General features: G+C 35.8%; 1 protein-coding gene across 1 annotated transcript in view; it reads right to left on the bottom strand.

Moving 5' to 3' along the window:
• The window catches only part of LOC149806236 (protein flightless-1 homolog), a 154,924-nt gene that overhangs the window by 33,287 nt on the left and 99,937 nt on the right, over nt 1-21,700 (bottom strand). The window contains exons 23-26 of the mRNA XM_089951183.1: nt 6,512-6,822; nt 5,384-5,467; nt 4,725-4,821; nt 2,690-2,873 (exon numbers count right to left, since the gene is read on the bottom strand). Coding sequence (XP_089807309.1) covers nt 2,690-2,873; nt 4,725-4,821; nt 5,384-5,467; nt 6,512-6,822 — 676 coding nt within the window. The remainder of the gene's footprint in view (nt 1-2,689; nt 2,874-4,724; nt 4,822-5,383; nt 5,468-6,511; nt 6,823-21,700) is intronic.

The following is a 21,700-nucleotide window of genomic DNA, read 5'->3' as shown; positions in this document are numbered from 1 at the left end:
AGGACTGTCACCTATTGTTATGGAATTTTGTATGCAGGACTGTCGCCTATTGTTATGGAATTCTGTATCATCTTTTGAATGTATAGTATAATTTTTATTTGAGTTGTTTGAGACTATGATATGTTTTAAATCCTTTAATTCAATGGTGTGTACCATCATAAAAGTATACTCTGTAGTAAGAGTTCAATTCATGACAAGGTCGACCAAAGGTGAAATTAACAACTAAGCAGGTCAGAAATGGTACACGAGTGTTGAATGTGGGTTACATTAACAAGTATGTGATTCACAGTACACTTGCCCTGTAGAAAGCTGTCATGCACACCCTAGTATTTGATTGGCTCAATGAGAGCTGAAGGTCAGAATGGGACTATTTTTGTTTATGACTGTTTCTGTTATTCTAGTGAATCAGATTTATTTATTTGAAATACAAAATGACACTATATAATGAAGATACATGCACCATGTTTATTCCTTCAGTCATACATAGTATTTGTATAAATCAGAGAGGAATTTGTGATTTAGCACCCCGAATAATTTAAACAGTCAGTACTTTGAGAATTAAGTAATTATATTTAAGGACTTTAGTCTTTAATTAATTCAATCGAATTCTGTGAAACTTTAAAGGACTTCTGTGATATTCTTCATTCACAAGATTACATTGAAGTAAGAACATTAGGATTAAAAATTCTGTTGTTATGGTAACACAGCTCAACACAATCTTTGTTCAGAATACTAGTTTCCAAATTGGCAAGTTAGACTAGTTTCCCAATTGGCAAGTTACACTAGTTTCCAGATTGGCAAGTTAGACTAGTTTCTAGATTGGTGAGTTACACTAGTTTCCAGACTGGCGAGTTAGACTAGTTTCCTGAATGGAAAGTTACACTAGTTTCCAGATTGGTGAGTTACACTAGTTTCCAGATTGGTGAGAAATTGATTGTATATTATTCGGATTACATTATAGGAATTCACACACTGGAAGTTATTTTTGATTCTTTCTTTCTTTCATTTTCTATTTTATTTAAATAAATTTATATTTTGGAAATTTGAATTGCTTGACGGATTTTACTTCATCTTGTTACTTAGGTTCAAACCCCCAAAGTAACACTATAAACTTCAAACTACCAACAGAGATTGGTGACAAATTTAAGGATGAAAAATATCTGGTCAGCAACTGCATCCTCACTTCCTGTACCAAGTGATGCATGGTATACAAGTATACAACTGGTTGATGGTCAGCAGCTAGTAGAACTGGTGGAGGAAGAACCTTGGAAAACCCAGTAAAAACCCTAACTCTAACCCTCACCACTATGCTAGTAATCTATACCATCTTCAGATGAAGGCTCAAAACACCATGCTCCATCCGAGACTTCACACATCTCTCATCGCTCTGGAATCTCTAAATGCCTTTTCATGACACAGTGGACCAGATGCCTTATGAGCATGATGCAATAACACTGAGTACAATGAAAACTTGGAGCAAGCAAAACATGTCTCAAGTGTCTTCATTAGCATTGTTTCTTGCAATTAATGCATTTCACTGCACTTGTTGAAATGAAATGGCAAAAAGGACAAAAAATTTGAGAATTGGAACCCAAAACTGTTTGCTAATCACAGTTATTGTTGTTTTGGGTATAATGCCATTTCTCAGTGCATGATAGGCTAACAATGCAGCCAGCATAACTGGTCAAGGAAGAGCCTGGCAAAATCCCAGCAAAAACCACCAACCCATGGGAAGCTACTGGCCACTTTACCAACAATGGCCAAGCCTGAGACTCAAACCCATGCAGCAGAGTTGAGATGGCAGTGATCAGTAAAGGCAAGTAGTTTAGGCCAACTTGGTCACCTCACTAATCACAATAACAACATTCATTACTTAGAACAGGCAAACAATATATGCAGTGAGCATGAATAAACAAACAACACACCCCAATAGATACCATGTTGGAGGAAGAAAAAAATGTAAAAAATGTACAAAAAATGTAAAAATGTCCACAAATGTAAAAAAGATCACATAAATATTGATCCAAAATTTAACAAAATGATTACAACATGTAGCAAATACAATAATACCAATTATGTTATTGATTTTCTGGATGAAAGGGTTGAAATCCAGAAGATATTCAAGGATTTCTGAAGATCTTACAGCAGCATGTTTATATTACCCAGACAGGGGAGGTAATGTGTGTGTGTGTGGTTATAGACAGAAGATATTCAAAGATTTCACAAGATCTAGCAGCACCATGTTGATAGAACATAGCAAGGGGAGGTAATGTGTGTGTGTGTGTGTGGTGATCGACAGAAAAAGTAAAAGGAGAAATTAAATGTTGCATGGATAAGTGTGATGAAGGAACGTGAAATATTTACAGTTAAAAAACCCACCGGGAAATGTTGATTTGTTGTAAAGGAAGAAAAAGTTTACATGTAAATACTGAATTGTTATAGAGGATGCCCACTTACATGTAAATACTGAGTTGTTGTTTGTGAAGGTGACTTTAAGATAAATGTTGATTTGTTCTCTTCAAGCCTTCCTTTAAATGCCAAAATACATGTACAGGGCATCTTTACAGCTGCCTTCCTTTAAATGCAAGAAATATATATAAAAGGATACTCTTAAAACTTCCCTTCCTTTAAATGTCAGAAATACATTTACAGGAGTACACCTTTGAAGCTGCTTTGCTATAATATTTACCTGAAGGTAAAAGTTAGCCAACCCATGTTACCAGCATCACGGCCCTGCCAGAAATAAACAACACATTTAAATTCATCCTCAGGGGGTTCTTCTTCCTCCATATCCTCCTCATCCCCCTCAGGTAATTCCAATGGTATCCAGTAGCGGCACAAAAACACATAGCAGTCTTCACTGTGAAATATACCTGTAATGAAGATGAGATGGTCTGAGAAGCAGTTAGTCTGCTACAGGCCCAAGTGTCATTGCATCTTATCAAAATGTTGTAAGTTTCTACCTCTTAATGGCATAAATTCATAGGAGTTTCTGTATGACTGATTGTAAATAAGCTTTCTTGACTGGGACCAATTAAATATGAATTTCATGGAATCATCATTTTTAGGTAAATTGGAAAACATAAAAATCTCCGAGGTTAATGCTTAATATTCACAATGCAAGAAACCAATAAACCATTACTTATTTACTAAAAATACTAAATTCACTATGAAGTTTTGCATCTTGATTGGTACTACTCTGAAGACCTTTCAAATCCAGGACATGTTTATGTATTTTGTTTTTCCTACAAGTCTTTGCTTTGTATATGAATCTCAGTTTTGGTTTTATACAAAAATGGTTTGCTGTATATGTTTGCCTCATCCACCCTCCAAGTCGGCCGAACACGATTTACTTGCTTTGGTGAGTTATTATATTTTATCTCAACAAATCTCGATAGACCCCTGTGTCAAGTAACTCTTGGAGGAAAAGGGGCTGACGTAACTCTTGGAGGAAAATGGGCCCAAATAACTCTTGGAGGAAAAAGGGCCCAAGTAACTCTTGGAGGAAAAGGGGCCCAAGTAACTCTTGGAAGAAAAGGGGCCCAAGTAAGTTATGGAGGTAAAGGGGCCCAAGTAAGTTATGGAGGAAAAGGGGCCCAAGTAACTCTTGGAAGAAACGGGGCCCAAGTAAATTATGGGCAGGCCACAGGCATAGTACTATCTTGGTTCTGGAGCACTGCTCAAACAAATTGTTAATGTAAATTTGCAATAACACTGATTAAAATGAAATTATTTAGTAAACTACATTTTCCAAAAATAATTTCCCAATCACATTACGATCAGGGGGATTACTCTCTGCAACCTCTGAATCCTGCCCAGTATTAAAAATGAAATCTTCCTGTTCATTGCATAATGACAAAGGGGAATAACTCTAATAGGTTAACTCCCTTTGTTCCTGCTCTGTAGCCACTTGTCTCCCTTATGTAACCAGTTTAATCTTGAGTGAAACCTATAGCAGGATGCTCATATTTGCAGATAATGATGGGAGGAATTGAGAGTATCGTCATCAAATAAATAATTTCAGAGAAACATCATTTGCAATAATTCCTTTCTCCAGAAAGAGCAAACTACTCCTAAAGTCTGCTGAGTGAATCCTGGGAAGGTTGCAGGGTCATGCCCAGGACTGAGGTTATGATGTTATGGAGCATGGTAATTTTGACCCAGCAAGATTTTGCTCTCTCTCATCTCAGCAAAGCCATGTCCTGCAAATAGAAGCTGGAGACAACAGAAGAGGTGTGCCAGCCAAAAGTCTCCTTTATGTCTCGAATTCAGAAACTATGTTTGAAGGCTGGTTTCACTGTAATTGCTTGTATTTCATGAGTTGAAACTTTCATGAGTTGCACCTGATCCTGTTAGAGTTCTGAGTATCCAGATTTAATAACTCCATTTAGCCAAGCAGCCAGTGGGATTATGTCTTGCTTTCCTGCCCTGGCCTGAGTACATGTTTAGCCCCTTCAACTGAATATATAAGCCTTTATTGCCATGGCTATATCTGTTAGCCTCACAAACGTGTCTCCACTCCATCTATGCTGAACCAATAAACAGTAAGACTGACTTTAGAAAAAACAGGCAGATTAACAATGGGACAAACAGGATTAAAAGAAAACATATGAATCATCTAGTAGGTTGGCCAACTTCTCCTCAAGTCCATCCAGAACAGACAAAAGTTATGACAGGCTGAAAGGCAGGCAGACATAATGAAAGAGGAGTGGACAAAAGCAAACCTCGTTCATCATCCGGGAGTCTAACAAATTTCCTTCCTTCCAGGACAAATGCTTCCATTCCATCCAGGTCCTCATTCCATTCCTCTATCAGCTGTTCCTGTAAATCAAGTAACACAATAAAAACCCCATCAATGTTGGTATGGCCTGATTGCAAACAATGAATAATGTCAATTCAATTTTAGTCCTTGGGTACTGATCTTGACAGATTTCTTTATGTTCCTTTCAACCAGATTGATAAAATTAAATACCAGCTTGTCTACACTTTTGAGGTAAAACGTATAAAGGTAAATTTTACAATGCATATTAACAGATCTATTTCTAAATATTTTATTAAATGTAGCATGTAACAAAATTAAATTCAAATATCACAATATCAATTAATTAGCTGTGTCCTGAACAAATATTTTATGATTCATATGAATAGTCAAAAATAGGTTTAGGGCAATTGATTGGACCATGGCAACATGCTTAGTTTGTACCCCATCTGTTCTGCGTTTAATACTAAGGGCCATCAAGTGCAGTGGCTTAATAAAATCAGTAAAGGATTTTCCTAAATGACCATCTGAAGTCACCATGTTTGAGAGTACTCAGTTAAGTTTTTTTGAACTTGTATAATTAACTTTGACTAATCTGTATTTGTTACAATACATATTACTTACGGCTTCCTCCATGGTCATGGATGGTTGGCGAGGCATGAAGATTGCTGACAAATCAGTCTTGAGTTTATCTCTTTCCATAATTACCTGAAATTTACACTGATGAGCATATAGTGAAGAATTTTTTAAATAGGATTAATTGGTAAATCTTACAGACAGGTGAACCAATCAAGGATATGTAGAATAACCATAGAATTAATTGGTAAATCATACAGACAGGTGAACCAAACAAGGATATGTAGAATAATGATAGAATTAATTGGTAAATCATAGGCAGGTGAACCAATCAAGAATATGTAGAATAATGATATAATTAATTGGTAAATCATACAGACAGGTGAACCAATCAAGGATATGTAGAATAATGATAGAATTAATTGGTAAATCATACAAACAGGTAAACCAATCAAGGATATGTAGAATAATGATAGAATTAATTGGTAAATCATTCAGACAGGTGAACCAAGCACGGATATGTAGAATAATGACAGAATTCATTGGTAAATCAATCAGACAGGTGAACCAATCAAGGATATGTAGAATAATGATAGAATTAATTGGTAAATCATTCAGACAAGTGAACCAATCAAGGATATGTAGAATAATGATAGAATTAATTGGTAAATCTTACAGACAGGTGAACCAATCAAGGATACAAATAGGATTAATAAAAAAACTCAGTACTTATGTGGATCTTATTTTGTGGATTATTCAAACTAAAAAAATATCAAAAAAATTTAAGTGGATCTTCTTTTAAAATCTACTTCTAGCTATAAAGCTTGTAACAGAAGGTTAAATTCAAGCATGAAACATAAGATCAATTAAACCATCATAACAGAACAAAATAAAATTTCATGATACAGCCTGTCAGACTGCCATCATACTCTTATTGAATTTAACAAAAGAACTGTTTTTAATACAGTATTAAAATGACAATACCCAAGTGATAAAATATTAAAACATCAATTCGTTAAAGTGCTTTATCTTACATTCAGATGAAAATATTTCAAATAACTACAACAACAAAAAAACTTCAGTTCCAGTTTTGAAATTTGATAAGACAATATTAAAACCACAAAATGTGAAATATTGAAAATCTGAACAAGACCATTGGACTGTTCTGATACAAACCTTCAGGTCAGCTCCCCTCCTGATGACAGACTCTGCTGTCCTTGTAAAGTCCACGGGTAAGGCATCATCCCAACCAACAAATTTAGTCTTGAAGATTTGTGGCTCTGTTCCCTCTAAACATCGGGTGACACTGCAGAATTCTGGGCGGTCAATCATAGCATTCATTTCTTGGGACAATTTCAGAGCAGCAGCACGGACCAGGCGTGTGGACTTCTTGCCAATCCAGACAAACAAATCAGATTTACAGTCCAGAAGATAGACACATTTTGTATCCAGTAGATCGCAGGTTAACCTGCCTTTAGGAATTTCAACTGAAAGAAGGAGAAATGGAGAGAACTATTAAGTAAATCAAGTATCTTTAAAAACATTTTAAATGGCTAAAGGGATCTGTGGTAACTCAGTTGATAAAGAGCTGGACTCATAACCAAGAGTTGTGGGTTAAATACCTGCCCTGCTTAGCAAGGAATAGCTGCCTCAGTATGCTCTTGGGAAAGTCACTTGGTTTCCTTGGCTTGGTATAGCCATTAACATGTTTAAAGTGCCATTAAAACAAAGAAACAAAACAAAATGGCGAGGAGTACAATCCTAAAAAACAAGTGACCTGAGTGGGTCTGAAATCACTCAATAAGCACCGATTGCCCCCAAAACAAATGCAACTTACAGTTTTGATTAAAAAAATTTAATATCTTCCAGTCTTTTCACAAGTTCTTCAATTGGAGATGGCTCAAATCACATGCAATTCAATTACTGACATCTCAAAATCATCCATACTTCAATTACTGAAGTCTCAAAATCATCAATACTTCAATTACTGACATCTCAAAATCATCCATACTTCAATTACTGACGTTTCAAAATCATCCAAATTTCAACTAAAGATGACTCAGAATCATGAATATTTCAATCACAGATGGTTTAAAATCATGTAGGCTTTAATTACAGATGACTCAGAATCATGAATATTTCAACTAAAGATGACTCAGAATCATCAATAATTCAACTGCATTTGGCCCAAAATCAGTAGACTTCATCTACAGATAATAATAATGATAATAAAAAATTTATTTAGGGAAGGGAACACAGTTAGTTACAGTACCTAATCAACCTTGAGACCTTCTTTTATGTACAATATATACAGTATATATAGCAGATGATACACTAAAGAATTCAGTTATTCTTAAAATCAAAGTTTCAAGTCTGTAACTTACATACAATCATCAGTATATACATACAAATATATAAAACATAATATTGCACAAAATACATATCATCGTGTGCACTGCGTGCTCAGCCATTTAACAGCATCATCATCAGCAAGTTGCAGAGCCGGCAGTCCATGGGAGAACTTTGTTAGTGGACAGTTGTTCACAAATGTGTGACATGGTCTGTAGAGTTCCACAGCAACAGGAAAAGTAAGTGGCCTGGTCCCATCAGACAAGGTTGACTGCACAATGACCCTGACCTGTTTGAAAGCGGTTCAGCATGGATCACAGATGATGTGGAAGGTTGAAGCCAGGAGGGCAGACAGATGGCTCAGCTATGAAGGAATGGTTTACAACATCTGCTGAAGACCACTTGACACTCCATGCTGAAATAGCTGTCATATCCTCTGGCAACGAACCTAACCAGATTGGGCATCTCGAAGTCAGGCAGACTGCTGGATATGAGGTGATGTCCATGTACAGTGGAAGTTTCTCAATGGCATAGACCTTAGCCAACACTTTTTTTATTGCTTCTTGGCGAAGCAAATGTGGAGCAGGAATGTTGCTGAGTACCGGCAGCCATGGTAAAGAAGTTACATGTAGTGTTCCAGAGATAATGCACATTGTTTTGTTGAGCTGAACATCAATTAACTTGGTGTGGGATGATTTGAGCCCAGATAGGAATGCAATACTCGACTGCTGTATAACAGAGGGCCAGTGTTGATGTCTTGAGTGTCTGAACACTATTTTGCTGCAGTTTTTTTCAGGTGGTTATAGAATGTCAGTGATCTGTCCAGAGTCACACCAAGGTACATAAGACAGGTGTATGGAGCATTTGGTACATAATAGGCAGGTATTGAACATTTGGTACATAACAGGCAGGCATCTGGAATATTTCATACATAATAGGCAGGCGTCTGAACATTTGGTACATACTAGGCAGGTGTATGGAATATTTGGTATATAAAAGGCAGGCATCTGGAACATTTGGTACATAATAGGCAGGTACTGAATATTTGATACATAACAGGCAGGTATTGAACATTTGGTACATAACAGGCAGGTGTATGGAACATTTGGTACATAATAGGCAGATACCGAACATTTGGTACATAACAGGCAGGTGTATAGAACATTTGGAACATAACAGGCAGGTGTATGGAACATTTGGTACATAATAGGCAGATGTCTGGAACAAGATCCTTCCTGATAAATTTAGTTTATCTTAGTTGCTCAGTTTTAAAAAAAAAATCATTAACAGTTATGCTAATTTTAATGGTAATATTTTATATACAAACAACATCCTTGTTATTAAGCTAAATGTTGTCAGACTGTGATCCAAATTCATTATTTCAGTATAGTTCTTCAGACATCATTTAATGTTTTGATGCTGTCAGATTGTGATCCAAATTCATTATCTCAGTATAGTTCTTCAGACATCATTTAATGTTCTGCCATCTTCAAAATCAGTACCCATACAATATTTTAGATAAAACATTATGTGTACACACTTGAGAGGTATTGATGCCAGGATGCTGTCAGATTTTATCAAAAATACTTTGAGATTCAGATGATTATGAGTTTTTCTTGTAACGAACTCTCATGATTTCGTCAAAACAGCACCATTGGTTTTTGAGTTGAACTAGATCACTGCACATTGACAAAGAATGTATGAAAGATATAACCAGACACACTGACAAGGAATGGATGAATGATATAAACCAGACACACTGACAAGGAATGATTGAATGCTGTTAACCAGACACACTGACAAGGAATGAATGAATGATATAAACCAGACACACTGACAAGGAATGGATGAATGCTGTAAACCAGACACACTGACAAGGAATGAATGAATGCTGTAAACCAGACACACTGACAAGGAATGAATGAATGCTGTAAACCAGACACACTGACAAGGAATGAATGAATGATATAAACCAGACACACTGACAAGGAATGGATGAATGCTGTAAACCAGACACACTGACAAGGAATGAATGAATGATATAAACCAGACACACTGACAAGGAATGAATGAATGATATAAACCAGACACACTGACAAGGAATGAATGAATGATATAAACCAGACACACTGACAAGGAATGAATGAATGATATAAACCAGACACACTGACAAGGAATGAATGAATGATATAAACCAGACACACTGACAAGGAATGAATGAATGATATAAACCAGACACACTGACAAGGAATGGATGAATGATATAAACCAGACACACTGACAAGGAGTGAATGAATGATATAAACCAGACACACTGACAAGGAGTGAATGAATGATATAAACCAGACACACTGACAAGGAATGAATGAATGATGTAAACCAGACACACTGACAAGGAATGGATGAATGCTGTAAACCAGACACACTGACAAGGAATGGATGAATGATATAAACCAGACACACTGACAAGGAATGAATGAATGCTGCAAACCAGACACACTGACAAGGAATGAATGAATGCTGTAAACCAGGCACACTGACAAGGAATGAATGAATGATATAAACCAGACACACTGACAAGGAATGGATGAATGATATAAACCAGACATACTGACAAGGAATGGATGAATGATATAAACCAGACACACTGACAAGGAATGGATGAATGATATAAACCAGACACACTGACAAGGAATGGATGAATGATATAAACCAGACACACTGACAAGGAATGAATGAATGCTGTAAACCAGACACACTGACAAGGAATGAATGAATGCTGTAAACCAGACACACTGACAAGGAATGAATGAATGATATAAACCAGACACACTGACAAGGCATCGATGAATGCTGTAAACCAGACACACTGACAAGGAATGAATGAATGATATAAACCAGACACACTGACAAGGAATGAATGAATGATATAAACCAGACACACTGACAAGGAATGAATGAATGATATAAACCAGACACACTGACAAGGAATGAATGAATGATATAAACCAGACACACTGACAAGGAATGAATGAATGATATAAACCAGACACACTGACAAGGAGTGAATGAATGATATCATACAGACACATTGACATAGAATAGATGAATGATGTAAACCAGACACACTGACAAGGAATGAATGAATGCTGTAAACCAGACACACTGACAAGGAATGGATGAATGCTGTAAACCAGACACACTGACAAGGAATGAATGAATGCTGTAAACCAGACACACTGACAAGGAATGAATGAATGATATAAACCAGACACACTGACAAGGAATGAATGAATGATATAAACCAGACACACTGACAAGGAATGAATGAATGATATAAACCAGACACACTGACAAGGAATGAATGAATGATATAAACCAGACACACTGACAAGGAATGAATGAATGATATAAACCAGACACACTGACAAGGAATGAATGAATGATATAAACCAGACACACTGACAAGGAATGGATGAATGATATAAACCAGACACACTGACAAGGAGTGAATGAATGATATAAACCAGACACACTGACAAGGAATGAATGAATGATATAAACCAGACACACTGACAAGGAATGAATGAATGATATAAACCAGACACACTGAAAAGGAATGAATGAATGCTGTAAACCAGACACACTGACAAGGAATGGATGAATGCTGTAAACCAGACACACTGACAAGGAATGAATGAATGCTGTAAACCAGACACACTGACAAGGAATGAATGAATGCTGTAAACCAGACACACTGACAAGGAATGAATGAATGATATAAACCAGACACACTGACAAGGAATGGATGAATGATATAAACCAGACATACTGACAAGGAATGGATGAATGATATAAACCAGACACACTGACAAGGAATGGATGAATGATATAAACCAGACACACTGACAAGGAATGGATGAATGATATAAACCAGACACACTGACAAGGAATGAATGAATGCTGTAAACCAGACACACTGACAAGGAATGAATGAATGCTGTAAACCAGACACACTGACAAGGAATGAATGAATGATATAAACCAGACACACTGACAAGGCATGGATGAATGCTGTAAACCAGACACACTGACAAGGAATGAATGAATGATATAAACCAGACACACTGACAAGGAATGAATGAATGATATAAACCAGACACACTGACAAGGAATGAATGAATGATATAAACCAGACACACTGACAAGGAATGAATGAATGATATAAACCAGACACACTGACAAGGAATGAATGAATGATATAAACCAGACACACTGACAAGGAGTGAATGAATGATATCATACAGACACATTGACATAGAATAGATGAATGATGTAAACCAGACACACTGACAAGAAATGTATGAATGATATAAACCAGACACACTGACAAGGAGTGAATGAATGATATCATACAGATACATTGACATAGAATAGATGAATGATGTAAACCAGACACACTGACAAGGAATGAATGAATGCTGTAAACCAGACACACTGACAAGGAATGAATGAATGCTGTAAACCAGACACACTGACAAGGAATGAATGAATGATATAAACCAGACACACTGACAAGGAATGAATGAATGATATAAACCAGACACACTGACAAGGAGTGAATGAATGCTGTAAACCAGACAAACTGACAAGGAATGAATGAATGATATAAACCAGACACACTGACAAGGAATGAATGAATGATATAAACCAGACACACTGACAAGGAATGAATGAATGCTGTAAACCAGACACACTGACAAGGAATGGATGAATGCTGTAAACCAGACACACTGACAAGGAATGAATGAATGATATAAACCAGACACACTGACAAGGAATGAATGAATGATATAAACCAGACACACTGACAAGGAATGAATGAATGATATAAACCAGACACACTGACAAGGAATGAATGAATGATATAAACCAGACACACTGACAAGGAATGGATGAATGATATAAACCAGACACACTGACAAGGAGTGAATGAATGATATAAACCAGACACACTGACAAGGAATGAATGAATGATATAAACCAGACACACTGACAAGGAATGAATGAATGCTGTAAACCAGACACACTGACAAGGAATGGATGAATGATATAAACCAGACACACTGACAAGGAATGAATGAATGCTGCAAACCAGACACACTGACAAGGAATGAATGAATGCTGTAAACCAGACACACTGACAAGGAATGAATGAATGATATAAACCAGACACACTGACAAGGAATGGATGAATGATATAAACCAGACATACTGACAAGGAATGGATGAATGATATAAACCAGACACACTGACAAGGAATGGATGAATGATATAAACCAGACACACTGACAAGGAATGGATGAATGATATAAACCAGACACACTGACAAGGAATGAATGAATGCTGTAAACCAGACACACTGACAAGGAATGAATGAATGCTGTAAACCAGACACACTGACAAGGAATGAATGAATGATATAAACCAGACACACTGACAAGGCATGGATGAATGCTGTAAACCAGACACACTGACAAGGAATGAATGAATGATATAAACCAGACACACTGACAAGGAATGAATGAATGATATAAACCAGACACACTGACAAGGAATGAATGAATGATATAAACCAGACACACTGACAAGGAATGAATGAATGATATAAACCAGACACACTGACAAGGAATGAATGAATGATATAAACCAGACACACTGACAAGGAGTGAATGAATGATATCATACAGACACATTGACATAGAATAGATGAATGATGTAAACCAGACACACTGACAAGAAATGTATGAATGATATAAACCAGACACACTGACAAGGAGTGAATGAATGATATCATACAGATACATTGACATAGAATAGATGAATGATGTAAACCAGACACACTGACAAGGAGTGAATGAATGATATCATACAGACACATTGACATAGAATAGATGAATGATGTAAACCAGACACACTGACAAGGAGTGAATGAATGATATCATACAGACACATTGACATAGAATAGATGAATGATGTAAACCAGACACACTGACAAGAAATGTATGAATGATATAACCAGACACACTGACAAGGAATGAATGAATGATATAAACCAGACACACTGACAAGGAATGAATGAATGATATAAACCAGACACACTGACAAGGAATGAATGAATGATATAAACCAGACACACTGACAAGGAATGAATGAATGCTGTAAACCAGACACACTGACAAGGAATGAATGAATGCTGTAAACCAGACACACTGACAAGGAATGAATGAATGATATAAACCAGACACACCGACAAGGAATGAATGAATGATATAAACCAGACACACTGACAAGGAATGAATGAATGATATAAACCGGACACACTGACAAGGAATGAATGAATGCTGTAAACCAGACACACTGACAAGGAATGAATGAATGATATAAACCAGACACACTGACAAGGAGTGAATGAATGATATAAACCAGACACACTGACAAGGAATGAATGAATGCTGTAAACCAGACACACTGACAAGGAATGAACGAATGATATAAACCAGACACACTGACAAGGAATGAATGAATGATATAAACCAGACACACTGACAAGGAATGAATGAATGCTGTAAACCAGACACACTGACAAGGAATGAATGAATGCTGTAAACCAGACACACTGACAAGGAATGAATGAATGATATAAACCAGACACACTGACAAGGAATGAATGAATGATATAAACCAGACACACTGACAAGGAGTGAATGAATGCTGTAAACCAGACAAACTGACAAGGAATGAATGAATGATATAAACCAGACACACTGACAAGGAATGAATGAATGATATAAACCAGACACACTGACAAGGAATGAATGAATGCTGTAAACCAGACACACTGACAAGGAATGGATGAATGCTGTAAACCAGACACACTGACAAGGAATGAATGAATGATATAAACCAGACACACTGACAAGGAATGAATGAATGATATAAACCAGACACACTGACAAGGAATGAATGAATGATATAAACCAGACACACTGACAAGGAATGAATGAATGATATAAACCAGACACACTGACAAGGAATGAATGAATGATATAAACCAGACACACTGACAAGGAATGAATGAATGATATAAACCAGACACACTGACAAGGAATGGATGAATGATATAAACCAGACACACTGACAAGGAGTGAATGAATGATATAAACCAGACACACTGACAAGGAATGAATGAATGATATAAACCAGACACACTGACAAGGAATGAATGAATGATATAAACCAGACACACTGAAAAGGAATGAATGAATGCTGTAAACCAGACACACTGACAAGGAATGGATGAATGATATAAACCAGACACACTGACAAGGAATGAATGAATGCTGTAAACCAGACACACTGACAAGGAATGAATGAATGCTGTAAACCAGACACACTGACAAGGAATGAATGAATGATATAAACCAGACACACTGACAAGGAATGGATGAATGATATAAACCAGACATACTGACAAGGAATGGATGAATGATATAAACCAGACACACTGACAAGGAATGGATGAATGATATAAACCAGACACACTGACAAGGAATGGATGAATGATATAAACCAGACACACTGACAAGGAATGAATGAATGCTGTAAACCAGACACACTGACAAGGAATGAATGAATGATATAAACCAGACACACTGACAAGGCATGGATGAATGCTGTAAACCAGACACACTGACAAGGAATGAATGAATGATATAAACCAGACACACTGACAAGGAATGAATGAATGATATAAACCAGACACACTGACAAGGAATGAATGAATGATATAAACCAGACACACTGACAAGGAATGAATGAATGATATAAACCAGACACACTGACAAGGAATGAATGAATGATATAAACCAGACACACTGACAAGGAGTGAATGAATGATATCATACAGACACATTGACATAGAATAGATGAATGATGTAAACCAGACACACTGACAAGAAATGTATGAATGATATAAACCAGACACACTGACAAGGAGTGAATGAATGATATCATACAGATACATTGACATAGAATAGATGAATGATGTAAACCAGACACACTGACAAGGAGTGAATGAATGATATCATACAGACACACTGACATAGAATAGATGAATGATGTAAACCAGACACACTGACAAGGAGTGAATGAATGATATCATACAGTCACATTGACATAGAATAGATGAATGATGTAAACCAGACACACTGACAAGAAATGTATGAATGATATAACCAGACACACTGACAAGGAATGAATGAATGATATAAACCAGACACACTGAGAAGGAATGAATGAATGATATAAACCAGACACACTGACAAGGAATGAATGAATGATATAAACCAGACACACTGACAAGGAATGAATGAATGCTGTAAACCAGACACACTGACAAGGAATGAATGAATGCTGTAAACCAGACACACTGACAAGGAATGAATGAATGATATAAACCAGACACACTGACAGGGAATGAATGAATGATATAAACCGGACACACTGACAAGGAATGAATGAATGCTGTAAACCAGACACACTGACAAGGAATGAATGAATGATATAAACCAGACACACTGACAAGGAATGAATGAATGATATAAACCAGACACACTGACAAGGAGTGAATGAATGATATAAACCAGACACACTGACAAGGAATGAATGAATGCTGTAAACCAGACACACTGACAAGGAATGAACGAATGATATAAACCAGACACACTGACAAGGAATGAATGAATGATATAAACCAGACACACTGACAAGGAATGAATGAATGATATAAACCAGACACACTGACAAGGAATGAATGAATGCTGTAAACCAGACACACTGACAAGGAATGAATGAATGCTGTAAACCAGACACACTGACAAGGAATGAATGAATGATATAAACCAGACACACTGACAAGGAATGAATGAATGATATAAACCAGACACACTGACAAGGAGTGAATGAATGCTGTAAACCAGACACACTGACAAGGAATGAATGAATGATATAAACCAGACACACTGACAAGAAATGGATGAATGATATAAACCAGACACACTGACAAGGAATGAATGAATGCTGTAAACCAGACACACTGACAAGGAATGAATGAATGATATAAACCAGACACACTGACAAGGAATGAATGAATGATATAAACCAGACAAACTGACAAGGAATGAATGAATGATATAAACCAGACACACTGACAAGGAATGAATGAATGATAAAAACCAGACACACTGACAAGGAGTGAATGAATGATATAAACCAGACACACTGACAAGGAGTGAATGAATGATATCATACAGACACATTGACATAGAATAGATGAATGATGTAAACCAGACACACTGACAAGGAATGGATGAATGATATAACCAGACACACTGACAAGGAATGAATGAATGATATAAACCAGACACACTGACAAGGAATGAATGAATGATATAACCAGACACACTGACAAGGAGTGAATGAATGATATCATACAGATACATTGACATAGAATAGATGAATGATGTAAACCAGACACACTGACAAGAAATGTATGAATGATATAACCAGACACACTGACAAGGAATGAATGAATGATATAAACCAGACACACTGACAAGGAATGAATGAATGATATAAACCAGACACACTGACAAGGAATGAATGAATGATATAAACCAGACACACTGACAAGGAATGAATGAATGATATAACCAGACACACTGACAAGGAGTGAATGAATGATATCATACAGACACATTGACATAGAATAGATGAATGATGTAAACCAGACACACTGACAAGGAATAGATGAATGATATAAACCAGAAACATTGACAAGGAATGAATGATATAATACATAAACACTAACAAGGAGTTAATGAATGATATAAACCAGAGACATTAACAACGTGTGAATGAATGATATAAATCAGATACACTGACTAGGAATGAATGAATGATATAAACCAGACACATTGCCAAGGAGTAAATGAATCATATAAACCAAACACATTGCAGTCATACATAATCAGTCCAACACTGCAGATGCTCTAACCACTTGGCCACCAGAGTGGTCCTCATGCTCATGTAATGACAGGACTTGTAGAAATGATTAAATCATGTATTACAATGTTTATGCTGTGACAGGACTGTACACTTGATTGAATCATTTATTACAATCTTCATGCTGATGTAATGACAAGTCTGTACACTTGACTGAATCATGTATTACAATCTTCATGCTGAAGTAATGACAGGACTGTACACTTGACTGAATCATTATTACTATGTTCATGCTGATGTTATGACAGGACTGTACACTTGATTGAATCATGTATTACAATCTTCATGCTGATGTAATGACAAGACTGTACACTTGACCGACTGAATCATGTATTACAATATTTATGCTGAAGTCACAGGACTGTACACTTGACTGAATTATGTATTGCAATCTTCATGTGGATGTAATGACAGGACTGTACACTTGATTAAATCATGTGTAACAATCTTCATGCTGAAGTAATGACAGGACTGTACACTTGACTGAATCATGTATTACAATCTTCATGCTGATGGAATGACAGGACTGTACACTTGACTGAATCATATATTACAATGTTCATGCAGATGGAAAGACAGGACTGTACACTTGATTGAATAAAGTATTACAATGTTCATGCAGATGTAATGACAGGACTGTACACTTGATTATGGTGTTCCTACTTTTATCCATGATAAGATTTCAAAACATGATGACATTTAGATTCAATAACTAACAGATCCATGGTTATTTGACTTTCATAATTTTTAAATCATTACCTTTTTCAATGGCATATTAAGACATTATTTTCTACAAAATATTTTCTGCAACAAATATAGGAATAAATTCACTGAATTTTCAATCAGATATTTATAATTAACATACATCTTACAGAAGTATATTGGCTTTGCAAATTAAGAAGTTATTGATGACAAAGTACCTTAGATCATAAAATAAATTTTATATGCTTTTACACCTATTCCTTTTTGTTAGGAATAGTGAGGTAAACCTTGGTAAACACAATGGTCAACACAATGGTTCTGCAGGCCACCAAGTTTAACAAAAGGATATGCATCAGAGCAGTTGGTATATGTGCAATTCAATTCAAAGGTCATGGGTTCAACACCCCAAGCCAATAAGGTCAGTTGCATCAATATGTCCTTTGGAAAGGCACTTTATTCTAATTTCCTTGATGTGATATAATCAATGATGTGTCCTTTGGAAAGGCACTTTATTCTAATTTCCTTGGCATGATATAATCAATAATGTGTCATTTGGAAAGGCATGATATTCTAATTTCCTTGGCATGTTATTACCAATATTGTGTCCTTTAGAAAGGCATTTTATTCTGATTTCCTTGGCATGATTTAATCAATAATGTGTACTTTGGAAAGGCATGATATTCTAATTTATTTGGCATGATATAATCAATAATGTGTCCTTTGGAAAGGCATGGTATTCTAATTTCCTTGCCATGATATAATCAATAATGTGTCCTTTTGGAAAGGCACTTTATTCTAATTTCCTTGGCATGACATAATCAAAAATGTGTCCTTTGGAAAGGCATGATATAATCAATAATGTGTCCTTTTGGAAAGGCACGATATTCTAATTTCCTTGGCATGACATAATCAAAAATGTGTCCTTTGGAAAGGCATGATATTCTAATTTCCTTGGCATGATATAATCAATAATATGTCCTTTGGAAAGGCACTTTATTCTAATTTCCTCGGCATGACATAATCAAAAATGTGTCCTTTGGAAAGGCATGATATTCTAATTTCCTTGGCATGACATAATCAATAATGTGTCCTTTTGGAAAGGCATGTTATTCTAATTTCATTGGCATGATATAATCAATAATGTGTCCTTTGGAAAGGCATGATATTCTAATTTCCTTGGCATGATATAATCAATAATGTGTCCTCTGGAAAGGCATGGTATTCTAATTTCCTTGGCATGACATAATCAATAATGTGTCCTTTTGGAAAGGCATGGTATTTTAATTTCCTTGGCATGATATAATCAAAAATGTGTCCTTTGGAAAGGCATGATATTCTAATTTCCTGGGCATGATATAATCACTAATGTGTCCTTTGGAAAGGCACTTTATTCTAATTTCCTTGGCATGACATAATCAAAAATGTGTCCTTTGGAAAGGCATGATATTCTAATCTCCTTGGCATGATATAATCAATGTGTCCTTTGGAAAGGCACTTTATTCTAATTTCCTTGGTGTGATATAATCAAAAATGTGTCCTTTGGAAAAGCACTTTATTCTAATTTCCTTGGCATGATATAATCAATAATGTGTCCTTTGGAAAGGCACTTTATTCTAATTTCCTTGGCATGATATAATCAATAATGTGTCCTTTGGAAAGGCACTTTATTCTGATTTCCTTGGCATGATATAATCAATAATGTGTCCTTTGGAACAGAATGATATTCTAATTTCCTTGGTGTGATATAATCAATGATGTGTCCTTTGGAAAGGCATGATATAATCAATGTGTCCTTTGGAAAGGCATGATATTCTAATTTCCTTGGCATGATAAAATCAATAATGTGTCCTTTGGAAAGGCATGATATTCTAATTTCCTTTTCATGATATAATCAATAATGTGTCCTTTGGAAAGGCATGATATAATCAATAATGTGTCCTTTGGAAAGGCATGATATTCTAATTTATTTGGCATGATATAATCAATAATGTGTCCTTTGGAAAGGCATGATATAATCAATAATGTGTCCTTTGGAAAGGCACTTTATTCTAATTTCCTTGGCATGACATAATCAAAAATGTGTCCTTTGGAAAGGCATGATATTCTAATTTCCTTGGCATGATATAATCAATAATGTGTCCTTTGGAATGGCATGATATTCTAATTTCCTTGGCATGACATAATCAATAATGTGTCCTTTTGGAAAGGCATGTTATTCTAATTTCATTGGCATGATATAATCAATAATGTGTCCTTTGGAAAGGCACTTTATTCTAATTTCCTTGGCATGACATAATCAAAAATGTGTTCTTTGGAAAGGCATGATATTCTAATTCCCTTGGCATGATATTACCAATAATGTGTCCTTTGGAAAGGCACTTTATTGTAATTTCCTTGGTGTGATATAATCAATAATGTGTCCTTTGGAAAGACATGGCATTCTAATTTATTTGGCATGATATAATCAATAATGTGTCCTTTGGAAAGGCATGGTATTCTAATTTTCTTGGTTTGATATAATCTATAATGTGTCCTTTGGAAAGGCATGATATTCTAATTTCCTGGCCATGATATAATCTATAATGTGTCCTTTGGAAAGGCACTGTATTCTAATTTCCTTGGCATGATATTACCAATAATGTGTCCTTTGGAAAGGCATGATATAATCAATGTGTCCTTTGGAAAGGCATGATATTCTAATTTCCGTGGCATGATATAATCAATAATGTGTCCTTTGGAAAGGCACTTTATTCTAATTCCCTTGGCATGATATTACCAATAATGTGTCCATTGGAAAGGCATTTTATTCTAATTTCCTTGGTGTGATATAATCCATAATGTGTCCTTTGGAAAGGTATGATATTCGTAATTTCCTTGCCATGATATAATCAATAATGTGTCCTTTGGAAAGGCACTTTATTCTAATTTCCTTGCCATGATATAATCAATAATGTGTCCATTGGAAAGGCATTTTATTCTAATTTCCTTGCCATGATATAATCAATAATGTGTCCATTGGAAAAGCATGATATTCTAATTTCCTTGCCATGATATAATCAATAATGTGTCCATTGGAAAGGCACTTTATTCTAATTTCCTTGCCATGACATAATCAATAATGTGTCCATTGGAAAGGCATGATATTCTAATTCCCTTGCCATGATATAATCAATAATGTGTCCATTGGAA

This window comes from Sinohyriopsis cumingii, chromosome 2 (assembly GCF_028554795.1).
Source record: "Sinohyriopsis cumingii isolate HCF-2022 chromosome 2, ASM2855479v2, whole genome shotgun sequence".
In the NCBI taxonomy this organism is placed as follows: domain Eukaryota; kingdom Metazoa; phylum Mollusca; class Bivalvia; order Unionida; family Unionidae; genus Sinohyriopsis; species Sinohyriopsis cumingii.
The sequence above is the reverse complement of the archived record's forward strand: the minus strand, read 5'-3'. Positions and strand labels throughout refer to the sequence as shown.